Genomic DNA, 15859 nt, shown 5'->3' with positions numbered 1-15859 from the left:
GTTCACAAGTCGATTTGTATGTAAATTGGAACACACTGCAGGATGTTACAATGGAGCCATTTGTAAGGACTGGAAATACTCAGATGCTAGATATTTAAAATGACACCCCTGCATGAGATCGTATTCGTAAGTATGAGCATTTAGAAATGAGACATTCATAAATCAGGGACCCCTCTACAGCTGCCTTCCTCACAACCAGGATTGTTTCCTGACTGGGAGGGCAGAGTGAGCTGCCTCATTGGTTGGGGAGGAGGCGATCTCCAATTGCCCCAGAGAGGAGGGAAACATGATGATGTTGGCATCCCCCTGTATCTGCTGTCCTGGTCTTTCAAGGTGGTAAAGGTCACAGGTTTGGAAGGCAGTGCTGCAGGAGCCCTGGAGAGTTTCTGAGCAAAACAAATGAGATTTACTGCTGTCTTGGAAAGTTTAAAGAGGGCATACCCTGTTTATCAGATTTACACGCTTAATCAAAGCGGTGGATGAACTGTGTGCTGTCACAATGCCTCAGTTTTTCCTCCTTCTGCTTCCATTACTCAGTCAGTTACATCCACACATGCTCCTGCTGTCGGAGAAGCATGGGCACAGCACTCCTCTCAGGCATTGTCAGCAGGAAACATGCTTTTAATAAGACTAAAACAAACAACAGTGTCAGCTTGTCCCTGGAGTGCAACATTCTTCCAACATTCGAGCCAAGAAAGAACAGACAGATCGTGTCACATGTATCAGAGAGGTTGGCACTGATTATCAGCTACCAAAGAGAGTGACCAGAAAAGCAAACATTGTAGCTTGATATAAAGCTTTCCGTTATACTGTTTACATAGAAGGACGATATATTTTCAAACTAAAATATCAACCTTTGAAAATTACTAGGAGAAAGTGAGGACTGCAGATGCTGGAGATTAGAGTTGAGAGTGTGTTGCTGGGAAAGCACAGCAGGTCAGGCATCATCCAAGGAGCAGGAGAATCGCTGTTTCGGGCAGAAGCCCTTCATCAGGAATGAGGCTCGTGGGTCGGGGCCGAGAGATAAATGGGAAGGAGATGGGGTGGGTAGCTGAGAAAGCGATAGGTGGATGAAGGTGAGGGAGAAGGTGATGGGTTGGGGGGGAGTGATGGACAGATCCGGAGGGCGGTGCCGAGTTGGAGACTTGGGACTGGGATAATGTGGGGGAAGGCGAAATTAGGAAGCTGTTGAAATCCACATTTATCACCAGGTGTTAGGTGGTGACAGTTTGGTGGTGGAGGAGGCCCAGGACCTGCATGTCCTTGAAAGAGTGGGAGGGGGAGTTGAAGTGTTCAGCCACGGGGCAGTGGGGTTGGTGTGGGTGTCCCAGAGATGTTCTCTGAAACGATCTGCAAGAAGGCAGATGTAGAGGAGACCACACCGGGTGCAATGGATACAGTAGATGACATTGGTAGAGTAACAGGGAAATTTCTGTCGGATGTGGAAGGATCTCTTGGAGCTTTGGAAGGAGGTGAGGGGAGTGGTGTGGGTGCAGGTTTTGCACTTCCTGCGGTGGCAGGGGAAGGTGCCAGGAATAGGGTGTTGGCTGGTGGGAGGCGTGGACCTGATATGGGAGTCGTGGAGGGAATGGTCTCTCTGGAACACTGATAGGGCTGGGGAGGGAATTATATCTTTGGTGGTGGGGACCGTTTGGAAGTGGCGGAAATGGTGGAGGATGATGTGTTGTATGTGGAGGTTGGTGGGGTGGAAGGTGAGGACCAGGGGGGTTTGTCCTTGCTGTGTTGGGAGGGGTGGGATTCAAGGGCAGTGGTGCGGGAAATGGAGGAGATGCGCTGGAGGGCATCATCAACCACATGAGAAGGGAAGTTGTGATCATAGAAGAAGGAGGCCATCTGGGACTGTCTGAGGTGGAATGGGTCATCCTGGGAACAAATGCGGCAGAGGCGGAGGAATTGGGAATAAGGGATGGCATTTTTACAGGAGGTTGGGTGGGAGAAGGTATTACCCACCCTTGACTTTTCTTTTCAAACTGCTGCTGTGGCATTCACCACCTCAACCTGTTCACCCTCCTCACCCAATCCAACCTCCCACCCTCACAATGCACAGTCCTCCACTCCCTCTGCTCCAACCCCAACCTCACCATCAAACCTGCAGACAAGGAGGGGGCACAGTAGTAATGTGGCACACTGACCTCTACACTACTGAAACCAGGCACCAACTCACAGACACCTCCTCTTACTGCCCCTTGATCACGACCTCACCTCCCATCACTAAACCATCATCTCCCAGAACATCCACAACTTCATCACCTCTGGGGATCTCCCACCCACAGCCTCCAATCTCATTGTCTGTGAACCCTGCACCACCCGATTCTACCTCCTACCGAAGGACATGCAGGTCCTGGGCCTCCTTCATCGCCAAACTGTTACCACCCAACGCCTGGAGGAAGAACGCTTCATATTCTGCCTTGGGACCCTGCAACCCCATGTGATAAATGTGGATTTCAACACCTTCCTAATTTCCCCTTCCCCCACATTATCCCAGTCTCAAGTCTCCAACTCGGCCCCGCCCTTCCGACCTGTCCATCACTCCTCCCACTGACCTATCACCTTCTCCCCCACTTTCATCCACCTATCGCTTTCTCAGCCAACCCCATCCCATTTATCTCTCAGACCCCAACCCCCAAGCCTCATTCCTGATGGAGGGTGTATGCCTGTTCTCCTGCTCCTCAGATGCTGTCTGACCTGCTGTGCTTTCCAAGCAACACACGCTTGACTTTGAAAATTACTGTATTGTACATTGTAACTTCACTTCTATATATAATGAAAAGACAGCACTTTTTTTTTGGAGATAGTTGTTCCGAGTTTAGTTGGCATCATTAACCACACAAGCCCTAAGGTGACTCAATTCCTTCCAAAAATAATCAGCCCCTTTGTTACTTCATACAGATTCTTCACTGTTGTTGGAATTTCTGAGAAACAGTTTTATTATGCTACCAGGGTTTTATTATTTGCACGGAGTAGATATCATTTTAAATCTGATGTATGACATCCAGCTAATTTGAAATATTTGATGTATAGGTTGTTTAAAATATTGAGAAACAATAATAACTTTTATTTATGTTATGATTTGGAGGTGCCGGTGTTGGACTGGGCCGTACAAAGTGAGAAATCACACAACACCAGGTTATAGTCCAACAGGAGTATTTGGAAGCACTAGCTTTCAGAGAACTGCTCCTTCATCAGATTAACAACCACCTGATGAAGGAGTGGCGCTCTGAAAGCTAGTGCTTCCAAATAAACCTGTTGGACTATAACCTGGTGTTGTGTGATTTCTCACTTTGTGTTTATGTTAGTTTTAATGCAATAAAATGTTCAAGGTTCTGAAGTGTTCAAGTTCACATTAATCCACAGTATATACCTTCAACCATGTATTTTCCCAAAGATTTTAAGGAGCAGCTTTTAAGAAGAGAAGAAGTTGGGGAAGTTTATGGAGAAAATTGCAGAATTTAGAGCTCAGACAGGTAACGTTACCACCTCCAGTAAAGTTAGAAATGTGCAACAGGTCAGAATTGGATGAGTGTTGAGATCTCAGAGCTGTACAGTTAAAAGAGATTACCAAAATAGAGTTATAAGGATAACAGCATGGAGTCAGATCCCTTGGTCCAACTCACCCATACTGACCAGATATCCAAAATTAATCTAACCCCATTTGCTTCCTATTCATAGACCAATTCAAATAGGTAAATACTAAGCCCTGGGGCAGTTTTTAAACTCAAAGCATTGCTGGATTGAACACCAATGTAGATCAGCAAGAAGATCAGTGAAAAGGATACGAGTGACAGGGTGAAAGGACCAAAGCACTTTGTGTAACAAATTGTCGAGACCGAAAGAATTAGGAAGGAAGGAGAGTTTCAACTCTTGTGATCCAATCTGTAGTGTGTTGTGGGAAGCCATTGCAACAGTGACAAATTTATACTCCCTCATCCACAGATGGAGAGCTATATTCTGGTACTGCAGCAGATTTCATGGGCAGGGATTTTGCAATTTTCCGCACTTTGGGACATCATCACCCGATAAGGACAGAGCAACATGATTCCCGGTGGCTGAATGGTAAGTAGATTGGCTAATCTCTCCCAAAGGTTCTGGACATAACTTTCAAGTAGGTTAAAGTATGTGATACCTGGGAATTATAATTTTTATTTACATTCAGTTTACTGGGAACACCTCAACTTAGACTTCTTCTTTGTTATCCCGAGGTGTGTAGTTATCCAAATAATGTAGCCACTTTACACATTTTAACATGTCCTCCTTTGGTGTTACTTGGGACTGGCTTGCAGCAAGCCCATAGTAAGTGGAGTGAGCAATGTTGAGAGAGGAAAGAAGCTTTCTAGTTCATTGTTATTACTGCTTCATGAGTACATTGACCTGAACTATGAAAGGGACTTAACATTTTGGATGATAACTTTCCTCATTGTTCTCGCAATGGATATTCAAATTGAATTGAATTGAATTTACTGTCACATGTACCAAGGAACAGTGAAAAGCTTTGTCTTGCGAGCAATGCAAGCAGATCACAGAGTTAAATAGCATAGATCGTAAATAATAGTTAAACAGCGACAAAAACAAAAACACAGGAACAATCGAATGTTAAGAGTTTGTGAGTCCATTCAGTATTCTAACAATAGGGTAGAAACTGTTTCAAAACCGGCTGGTGCGTGTGTTCAAGCTTCTGTACCTTCTCCCCGATGGTAGAGGTTATAGAAAAACTTTGCCAGGGTGGGATGGATCTTTGAGAATACTGGCGGCCTTCCTTGACAGCGGGCCTGGTAGATGGATTCTATAGGTGGGAGGTTGGCCTTTGTCATTGTCTGGGCTGAGTTCACCACTCTCTGTAACCGTCTCCGATCTTGAATGGTACAGTTACCATACCAGGTAGTGATACATCCAGACAGAATGCTCTCGATGGGGCACCTATAAAAATTGGCAAAGGTATTCACCGTCATGCCAAATTTCCTCAGCTGCCTGAGGAAGAAATGACGTTGTTGGGCCTTTGTAATCAGTGCGTCCACATGAAGAGTCCAAGAAAGCTTGATGTGGATGACCACTCCCAGGAGCTTGACATTCTCCACTCATTCCCCCTCTGTGCTGTTAATGTGTAGGGGGGCATGAGTAACATTCGCCGAAAGTTAATAATGAGGTCCTTGGTTTTGCCGGCATTGAGAGCTAAGTTGTTCCCAGTGCACCATTTTTCCAGGTTTTCCATCTCCCATCTGTAGTCTGTTTCATTGCCATTGGAGATTCGACCAACTATGGTGGTGTCTTATCAATGGCATTAGTCTGGTATTTGGCGATGCAGTCATGGGTATACAATGAGTACAGTATGGGGCTGAGTACGCACCCCTGGGGGGCTCCAGTGTTGAGTGTCAGTGAGGATGAAATATTGTCCCTAATCTTCACTGATTGTGACCTGTGTGTCAGGAAACTGAGGATCCAGTTGCAGAGAATGGGGGCTTAGTCTGAGACCACTAAGTTTAGTAATCAGTCTCGAGAGAATAATAGTGTTGAAGGCTGAACTGTAGTCAATGAGTAGGATTCTTACATAACTGTTCATGGTGTCAAGATGTTCTAGGGAGGAGTGAAGGGCAAGTGATATGGCATCTGACGTGGATCTGTTGGTCCGATAGGCAAATTGGAGTGGGTCAAGAGTAGTGGGGAGGCTGGAGCTGATAAATACCATGATCAGCCTTTCAAAGCACTTCATGACCACTGAAGTTAGGGCCACTGGGCTGCATGAGCCTTCTTAGGCACAGGGATGATGTTGGCCCTCTTGGAACAGGCAGGGACAGTGGCCTGCTGCAGGGAGAGGTTGGAGATGTCTGAGAAGACCTCTGCCAGTTGATCTGCACATGCTCTGAGAGCACGACCTGGTACTCCGTCTGGTCCCATCGCTTTCCTTGGATTCACACAAAGGAAAACTGATCTGACCTCTGATGCAGTGACTGTTGGGATAGGTTCATCAGGACTTGCTGGAATAGGTGTTACCTCTCCACCGATGTTTTGCTCACAGCAAGCGTAGAAAGTGTTGAGACGATCTGGGAGGGATGTGTCACTCTGCTATCTTGCACTGTCTCTTTTTAGAACCTGTGATGTCATTCAGTCCTTGCCATAGTCGCCGGGTATATTCCTTTTTATTTCTGAATGGTCTCAGTTTTACCTCATGGATTCTGCACATCAGCCATTGCATTCCTATAGCAGTTTGATATAAAATATGATTTGGAGATGCTGGTACTGGACTGGGGTAGACAAAGTTAAAAATCACACAACACCAGGTTACAGTCCAACAGGTTTATTTGGAAGCAGTATCATTTGACATGCTGCTTCTTCATCTAATGAATAAGACATGCTTTGAAAGCTACTGCTTCCACATAAACCTGTTGGACTATAACCTGGGGTTGTGTGATTTTTTAACTTAGTACAGAGGAAATCCTATTTTATACCTAAGACCAATGGATCAAGGGGAAATTCTTTGTCTGACTGTTTGACTGTTGATATATTACAGTTTTCCCCATCATCCATGGTTTCAGCATAATAATTAGATTGCAATTACTGTTAAAATCCCTGGCTTTAGTCCTTTCCACTCCCAAGGCCCTGGGGGGAGACAGTGGCAGAGTTCCTGCATGAGGAACTCAAAGCCTGAGGTCAGTGTTTTGGGTTCAAATCTTACAATGGCAAATGATAAACCTGACATTCAGTTTTTAAAAAAATCTGGAATGATAAGCTCACCTAATTGTAACTATTGTTAAAAAACAATTTGGTTCACCATGATTCTTGGGGAAAGGAAACTTTACCTGGTCTAGCTAACATGAGTTACTCCTAAGTGATTGACTCTTGACTGCCCTCTGGGTGATTGGCCTCACCAGTGACATCCACAACTGTGAATGAATAAAAAAAACTTGAGGAGAAATTCAAATAACTTCGTTTCTCAAGTTGCTCACATCAATGTACCAAGTTCTGGGGTTAATATGATAAAACAAAGAACTATGAATGCTGTAGATCTGAAACAAATACAGAAAATGTTAGAGGAACTCAGTAGGTCTTGCAGCATCTGTGGGAAGAAAGTAGAGTTAATTAGGGTTCTGTTGAAGAGGCCCTTATCTCAAAATGTTAACTCTGCTTTCTTCCCATTTTGGCTGTGCTAATATGAAGCAGATTGAAGCTACATTAGGTGCTACATACACACATTTATTCTTGTTTTTTAATTGATAATTTTAATCTGCACTGCAGTAACACTTTGATTTGTGTTCTGAGTATAAACCATCAAATGTTCTATGAATGGCTCCCAACAATTCTCCCATGTCATGCCCTGATTCCTGTTCAAAGACAGAAAGGGAGTCAGTCTTAAGGTCAACATTGATACCACATTCAGGTTGATGGCATGAAAATAAAAGCCTCGGATGACTTTACCAATTCCAGTTACAGTTTCACCAAAGGGCAAGATAACGCTTGCTGTACGTCAAATTCTGTTCAATTTTGTGTTTAAATTAAATGGATCACACCGGCCGTAACCAATTAGAGCATATTGTCTTGTTATGAAGTTTAAAACATGGATGTGGCCATCCTACAGAAAATCCTTTATTTGCAGGGAACCAAAATGAATAAAATTAACATATATGATCTGAAACAGACCTGTTATTCTTATTTTGAAAATTACCAATTTGCTTGCTTGTAAAGTCTTCTAAATGCTCGATTGTACAGATTAATCAGTGATTGTTCTACCAATGACAACTTTCTTCTCACAATTCATTTCTCTGTCTGCTTGCCAATGAAATATTGTAATTTTAAAGATTGTAAGTGTCTACAGGAGTTCAGACCGTACCACGTCCTGAGTATTGGTCTCACTGTGCTGTGAATACAGTGACACACTACACATTATTCCATCCCCCACATTTTCTGATTTCTGAACAAAGTGATTAATGTTTTCCTGCAGCATCAATGGTGACCTGCAACTTGTAGACTAGAAAACAATTTGATTGGTGTGGTCAATAAATAGCCAACAGAATGCAGCTAACTGAAGTGCTCAAAACCTAAACTATACAAAGCAAGTATCTTAAAGTTATAAATCAGGCAGAGAGAGAGAGAGAGAGAGACAGAGGTTAAGTGCAATGTGGGCAGACTTGAGGGCACTGAAGTGTCCAGATCTGAGAATGATTATAAAATGACACTCCTATTGTGCAATGTTATTTAATGAATGTTAACAGAACTGAACTTTACTCATCCACAGAGAAAATAGAGACTTGAATAATGAAAAAAACACTGACAGTTAAAGAGGGATGCATAACAGAAATTGTGAAAAAGTAAAATAACTGATTAACTATGTGTAACAGCATAGGGTTCTTGAGATCACAGTCTGTGTTTATTAGCAAACGAAAACCCAAAGCTTTCACCCAGAGTTCCTTTGTTAGTCATTCTTAAAGGGGGTGACTTTTTTTTCTCAATTAGACAGGAGGGTATATCTCCCTAATTAGCAAGCAAGGGCATTTACAGAATCACATTACTTCTTGGACTAATATTTGCACAGCAATGTCTAGGTTCCTGTGTACTAATTACATATCAAGGTTAGCAAATTAATATTAATTAATGAAATTTAAAAGCAAATCATATGAAATTTGGTTATTTGTCTCTAATGAATTAAGTTAGTGGTCACATTGATCATAGTACATAATTATACGATAAATGTTGAGTACGCTGTTATTTATATAGTGTAGTTAGAAGACTTGAGTTATACTGCCAGGTACATTTCTGCATATTTGTATACACTCAAGCCAACTGCATGTGTCATTACAGCTAGCACCAAAGCTGAGTCTCAAAAACTGTATTAAAGAGTGGTTGTAAAAATTGTAATTTGCCTGTGCTTGGAGATGATACCAATATCCACAATCTGCACCTTTAGCACAATCAAAATATCCCAAGACACTTCACAGGAGCATGATCAAATAAAGTTTAACACAACTAGGGTGGTACGGTGGCACAGTGGCACAGTGGTTAGCACTGCTGCCTCACAGCGCCAGAGACCAGGGTTCAATTCCTGCCTCAGGCAACTGTCTGTGTGGAGTTTGCACATTGTCTGCGTGGGTTTCCTCCCACTGTCCAAAAATGTGCAAGTTAGGTGAATTGGCCATGCTAAATTGCCCGTAGTGTTAGATGTAGGGAAATGGGTGTGGGTGGGTTGCTCACCAGAGGGTCGGTGTGGACTTGTTGAGCTGAAGGGCCTGTTTCCACACTGTAAAAGTAGTCTAATCTAAAGACAATGTCACAGAAGGAAGAGCAGAGAGAGACAGAGTGTTTTAAACAAGGATTCTATAGCTTAGGGCCTCCACAGCTGAAAATATGGCTGCCGGTGTTGGAGCAATTAAAATAGAGATACATGAAACACCTAAATTTGAAGAGTTCAGATTCTATGGAGGTTGTAGGATGAGGGAAATTACAAAGACAAAGAGAAGCGAGACAATGGAGAGCTTTGAAAAAAATCACCAAACAATGCTGCCACTTTTATTCTCTGGAGGAGCCAGTATTAGACTGGGTTGGACAAAGTTAAAAATCACACACCAGGTAAGAGTCCAACAGGTTTATTTGGAAGCACTAGCTTTCAAAACACTGCCTCATCATCAGATGGTTGTGGTGCAGAATCATAAGACACAGAATTTATAGCAAAATGATTGCAATATCATGGAATGTAACATTAAATAAATTTAGTTTAAGTCTTTCATTTTGTAGAATGATTATGTTGGTTTCCTAAAAGTTTTGTTTGGTAGTTTGAATATAATTTGTCTTTAAAGCACATGATTCTTTGTTGCTGTTCTGATATACAAAATGTCCATCAGGACCATAAAAAGGACAGCGGAACATTAGATGATAAGCTCCAGTCTCTTGTTAAAAATAGCACTGCTGAGAATTAATGCCAAAGTTAAACACAATGATTTCACCTTTCTCTATTTTAGAGGCATTATTAAACAGCAAACCTTCTTTAAAAATGTTTTCTTACAGACTTGTTTCTTCAAGAACATTTCTACCATTTAGTTTAACTAGGTCACTGATTAAGAGTTAAGCAGTTTTTAAAAAATTAAATCATTCAAAATGTTAACATAAAAACAATGCAATGCAGATAAGGGAAAGTGAAGTGGCCACCACAGCCACATGGTAAAGCTTCCACAATCTCATTGAAGCATACAGGCTTCAATACTGACCTCCAAACGGACCTCACCGCCAGGGATATATTTCCCTCCCCTCCCTTATCAGCGTTCCGAAAAGACCACTCCCTCCGTGACTCCCTCGTCAGATCCACACCCCCCACCAACCCAACCTCCACTCCCGGCACCTTCCCCTGCAACCGCAAGAAATGCAAAACTTGCGCCCACATCTCCCCCCTCACTTCCCTCCAAAGCCCCAAGGGATCCTTCCATATCCACCACAAATTCACCTGCACCTCCACATACATCATTTACTGCATCCGCTGCACCCGATGTGGCCTTCTCCATATTGGGGAGACAGGCCACCTACTTGCGGAGCGTTTCAGAGAACACCTCTGGGACACCCGGACCAACCAACCCAACCACCCTGTAGCTCAACATTTCAACTCCCCCTCCCACTCCACCAAGGATATGCAGGTCTTTGGACTCCTCCATCGCCAGACCATAACAACATGACGGCTGGAGGAAGAGCACCTCATCTTCCGCCTAGGAACCCTCCAACCACAAGGGATGAATGCAGATTTCTCCAGCTTCCTCATTTCTCCTCCCCCCACCTTGTCTCTGTCCCAACCCTCGGACTCAGCACCACCTTCCTAACCTGCAATCTTCTTCCCGACCTCTCCGCCCACACCCCAGTCTGACCTATCACCCTCACCTTAACCTCCTTCCACCTATCGCATTTCCAACGCCCGTCCCCCAAGTCCCTCCTCCCTACCTTTTATCTTAGCCTGCTTGGCACACTTTCCTCATTCCTGAAGAAGGGCGCATGCCCGAAACGTCGATTCTCCTGCTCCTTGGCTGCTGCCTGACCTGCTGCGCTTTTCCAGCAACACATTTTCAGCTCTGATCTCCAGCATCTGCAGTCCTCACTTTCTCCTTCAATACTGAGACACAGGCTACTAGACTAGGGATTGAGGATCACAAGAAAGAGGTATTCGAAATCCTGCAGAGTGTGAAAGTAGAAAAGTCCCCTGGGCCGAATGGGATTTATCCGAGGATCTTCTGGGAAGCCAAGGAGAAGATTGCCGAGCCTTTGACATTGATCTTTAAATCGTCATTGTCTACAGGAATAGTGCCAGAAGACTGGAGGATAGCAAATGTGGTTCCCCTGTTCAAGAAGGGGAGTAGAGACAATCTGGTAATTATAGACCAGTGAGCCTTACTTCAGTTGTTGGTAAAGTGTTGGAAAAGGTTATAACAGATAGGATTTATAATCAGCTAGGAAAGAATAATTTGATTAGGGATGGTCAGCACGGTTTTGAGAAGGGGAGGTCGTGCCTCACAAACCTTATTGAGTTCTTTGAGAAGCTGACCAAACAGGTAGATGAGAGTAAACCAGTTGATGTGGTGTAAATGGATTTCAGACAATAGACAATAGGTGCAGGAGTAGGCCATTCAGCCCTTCGAGCCTGCACCGCCATTCAATATAATCATGGCTGATCATTCCTAATCAGTATTGTGTTCCTGCCTTATCTCCATAACCCTTGATTCCACTATCTTTGAGAGCTCTATCTAACTCTTTCTTAAATGAATCCAGAGAGGGGGCCTCCACTGCCCTCTGGGGCAGAGCATTCCACACAGCCACCACTCTCTGGGTGAAGAAGTTTCTCCTCATCTCTGTCCCAAATTGTCTACCCCATATTCTTAAGCTGTGTCCTCTGGTTCGGCACTCACCCATCAGTGGAAATATGTTTCCTACTGCCAGAGTGTCCAAACCTTTCATAATCTTATACGTCTCAATCAGATCCCCTCTCAGTCTTCGAAACTCAAGGGTATACAAGCCCAGTCGCTTCAGTCTTTCAGTGTAAGGTAATCCTGCCATTCCAGGAATTGACCTTGTGAATCTACGCTGCACTCCCTCAATAGCCAGAATGTCTTTTCTCAAATTTGGAGACCAGAACTGCACACAGTACTCCAGGTGTGGTCTCACCAGGGCCCTGTACAGCTGCAGAAGCACCTCTTTGCTTCTATACTCAATTCCTCTTGTTATGAAGGCCAGCATGCTATTAGCCTTTTTCACTACCTGCTGTACCTGCATACTTGCCTTCATTGACTGGTGTACAAGAACACCCAGATCTCTCTGTACTGCCCCTTTACATAAATTGATTCAATTGAGGTAGTAGTCTGCCTTCCTGTTCTTGCCAGCAAAGTGGATAACCATACATTTATCCACATTAAACTGCATCTGCCATGCATCTGCCCACTCACTTAACTTGTCCAGGTCACCCTGTAATCTCCTAACATCCTCATCACATTTCACCCTGCCACCCAGCTTTGTATCATCAGCAAATTTGCTAATGTTATTGCTGATACCATCTTCTATATCATTAACATATATTGTAAAAAGCTGTGGTCCCAGCACAGATCCCTGCGGTACCCCACTGGTCACTGCCTGCCATTCTGAAATGGAGCCGTTTATCACTACCCTTTGTTTCCTATTAGCCAACCAATTTTCAATCCAATCTTGTACTTTGCCCCCAATACCATGCGCCCTAATTTTACTCACTAACCTCCTGTGTGGGACTTTATCAAAAGCTTTCTGAAAGTCCAGGTACACTACATCTACTGGCGTTCGTTAAGATTCCCCACAGTGGGCTATTGTATAAAATGCAGAGGAATGGAACTGTGGATGATATAGCAGTAATTGGCTTGCTGAAAGAAGACAGAGGGGGGTGGTTGATGTTCATCCTGGAGTCCAGTTACCAGTGGTGTACCACAAGGGTCAGTGTTGGGTCCACTGCTGTTCGTCATTTTTATAAACGACCTGGATGAGGGCGTAGGAGGGTGGGTTAGTAAATTTGCAGATAACACTAAGGTCGGTGGAGTTGTGGATAGTGACGAAGAATGTTGTAGGTTACAGAGAGACATCGATAAGCTGCAGAGCTGGGCTGAGAGGTGGCAAATGGAGTTTAATGCGGACAAGTGTGAGGTGATTCACTTTGGTCGGAGTAATCGGAATGCAGAGTACTGGGCTAATGGTAAGATTCTTGGTAGTGTATATGAGCAGAGAGATCTCGGTGTCCATGTACACAGATCCTTGAAAGTTGCCACCCAGGTTGACAGGGTTGTTAAGAAGGCATACAGTGTTTTACATTTTATTAATAGAGGGATTGAGCTCCGGAACCATGAGGTTATGCTGCAGCTGTACAAACTCTGGTACGGCTGCACTTGGAGTATTGTGTACAGTTCTGGTCACCACATTATAAGAAGGATGTGGAAACTTTGGAAAGGGTGCAGAGGAGATTTACTAGGATGTTGCCTGGTATGGAGGGAAGGTCTTACGAGGAAAGGCTGAGGGATTTGAGGCTGTTCTCATTAGAGAGAAGAAGGTTGAGAGGTGACTTAATAGATACATACAAGATAATCAGAGGGTTAGATAGGGTGGACAGGGAGAGCCTTTTTCCAAGTATGGTGATGGCGAGCACGAGGGGGCATAGCTTTAAATTAAGGGGTGATAGATATAGGAGAGATGCCAGAGATAGTTTCTTTACTCAGAGAGTAGTAAGGGTATGAGTTGAAACTTTATTGCTGGAACAGCACAGCAGGTCAGGCAGCATCCAGAGAACAGGAGATTCGACGTTTCGGGCACAGGCCCTTCTTCAGGAATCCTGAGGAAGGGCCTGTGCCCGAAACGTCGAATCTCCTGTTCCCTGGATGCTGCCTGACCTGCTGTGCTGTTCCAGCAATAAAGTTTCAACTTTGATCTCCAGCATCTGCAGACCTCACTTTCTCCCAGTAGTAAGGGTATGGAATGCTTTGTCTGCAACGGTAGTAGATTCGCCAACTTTAAGTACATTTAAGTTGTCATTGGACAGACATATGGATGTACAGATTGGTATGACAGATTGGGGCAACATCGAGGGTCGAAGGGCCTGTACTGCGCTGTAAGGTTCTATGTTCTTAAGGAGTTTGACAGGATCAATGCTGGAAGAATGTTTCCCCTCATAGGAGAGTCCAGGTCCATGGGGTCAGTCTCAGAATAAAGAGGCATCAAGTTAAGACTGAAATGAGGAAGAATTTGTTCTAGCAGAGGGTTGTGAGTCTTTGGAACACCTTGCCATAGAGAGCTGTGGGGGCAGAGTCCTGGTGTATATTTAAGGCTGAGATGGATAGATTCTTGATCAATCAGGGAATCAAAGGTTCCAGGAAAAGGGGAGGAAAGTGGATGTGAGGAAGGTCAGAACAACTCTGATCCAGTTGAATGCCAGAGCAGGCTCAAGGGGTTGAACCGTCTGTTCCTATTCCTGTTTGAGGGTCTTATGGTATAATATTCACAGAGGAGAGCTCAGATTGCAAGGAGAAGGATTATAGGACAAAGGCTTGATTGAAGGGTTTGCTTTCAGCAAGTATTGCAGATTAGTGAAATGTAATTCAGTGGAAGGGAAGAGAGAGTCCCAGAATGTTGGATCAAGGTGGCTGAGAGCTGGGCTAGTGACGGTACCACAGAGAAGGGTGTTTGGGAAGGTGACTAGAATGAGAAGAGTTTGGAGAATGCATCAACATGTATCCCTGAGTGAGAATAAAGGGAGGGGTCATGATAGCATTTGTAAATGAGACCAATGAAATTTGAACATAGACGTTGATAAAACAAAGATAGCAATGAGAGTTAAATTGCTCAGAAGTTGGGCTTTAATCCTTTGGATGGATTGGATGCAATGTTTGTTAAATTAGAATTCATGATGGAAATAACACTTGGTGAGGTGATGCATATCCTCAGTGCTCCCGCTAACACATTTATAAAAAATGTGAATCTTGCTCAGATGTTAGAGCAAAGTAAGCAATACAGAATAAAATCTGAAATTGCTGGGAAAGCTCAGCCCGTCTGATCACCTTTGGAACGGTCACTGGACCTGAAATGTTAACTTTGATTTCTCTCCACAGATGCTGCCAGACCTGCTACATTTCTGCAGCAATTTCTGATTTTGTTTCTGATTTCCAACATCCACAGCTCTTTGTTTTATCATTGAAGTGTTTAACCTTACTCTTTCATTCTTTAGAAGCTGAAGCCTCAAAGAGTTTAATTGCTTTCACAGGATAAGATCAAGGCCTCTTTTTTTCCATTACTGACTGCTGCTCTTCATATAAATCATGGCAGAATTGAGCAGAAGCAGATGCTGACTGAGGGCTGCTTTGTATAGTATCAAGGGCAATTGCTCTGTCAAATAATGAAAACCCATTTGTCTGGTAAACAGGTGCATGAGAATTGAAAAGAAATGCACTCAATCTGCTCAAATTAAAACGTTCTTTCCACTCCTCACTGGTGTGAAAGCAGAAAATGTCCTGGCAGAGGTGGAGAGCGGTTTGAGGCTCAAAGTATTAATGTGTTTAGGGAACGTTTCTTGTGAGCATTACATTGAATGGTAACTTGTTGGTGGAATTTTTAAAACATTGTAGTAATCAGAGTTTTCATCAATTTGTGCCACTTAATTTCAACGTTGAATAATAAATTGTAGTGGAGCTTTAGTTTCCATCTTCCCAGTCAGGAAATACTGCAAGAAAACTACAAGAACTTCTATTTCCATTTGACACCAATACTCACGAAGAGACATTGGGGCAGGTGACCACAAGGATGGTCAGGGGTAGGTCTCAAGGAGGATTTTAAAGAAGGAGAGGGAGAACTTATCCAATAATTGCCATTTCATTCTTCT

The 15859-nt window shown here is 43.7% G+C and overlaps 1 protein-coding gene across 5 annotated transcripts in view; it reads left to right on the top strand.

Annotated features, from left to right (window-relative positions):
• Positions 1–15859, top strand: part of sema3ab (sema domain, immunoglobulin domain (Ig), short basic domain, secreted, (semaphorin) 3Ab) — a 411101-nt gene that overhangs the window by 327819 nt on the left and 67423 nt on the right. For all 5 annotated transcript variants that reach the window (XM_043714218.2, XM_043714215.2, XM_087999317.1 and 2 more), the window contains one exon: positions 3955–4074. In XM_043714218.2, the coding sequence (XP_043570153.1) occupies positions 3955–4074 (120 nt within the window). The remainder of the gene's footprint in view (positions 1–3954; positions 4075–15859) is intronic.

Source organism: Chiloscyllium plagiosum, unplaced genomic scaffold (assembly GCF_037043375.1).
Source record: "Chiloscyllium plagiosum isolate Xiang-an unplaced genomic scaffold, Cpla_swu_hap1 HiC_scaffold_23, whole genome shotgun sequence".
Taxonomy (NCBI): domain Eukaryota; kingdom Metazoa; phylum Chordata; class Chondrichthyes; order Orectolobiformes; family Hemiscylliidae; genus Chiloscyllium; species Chiloscyllium plagiosum.
This window is presented reverse-complemented; position numbering and strand designations above follow the sequence as displayed.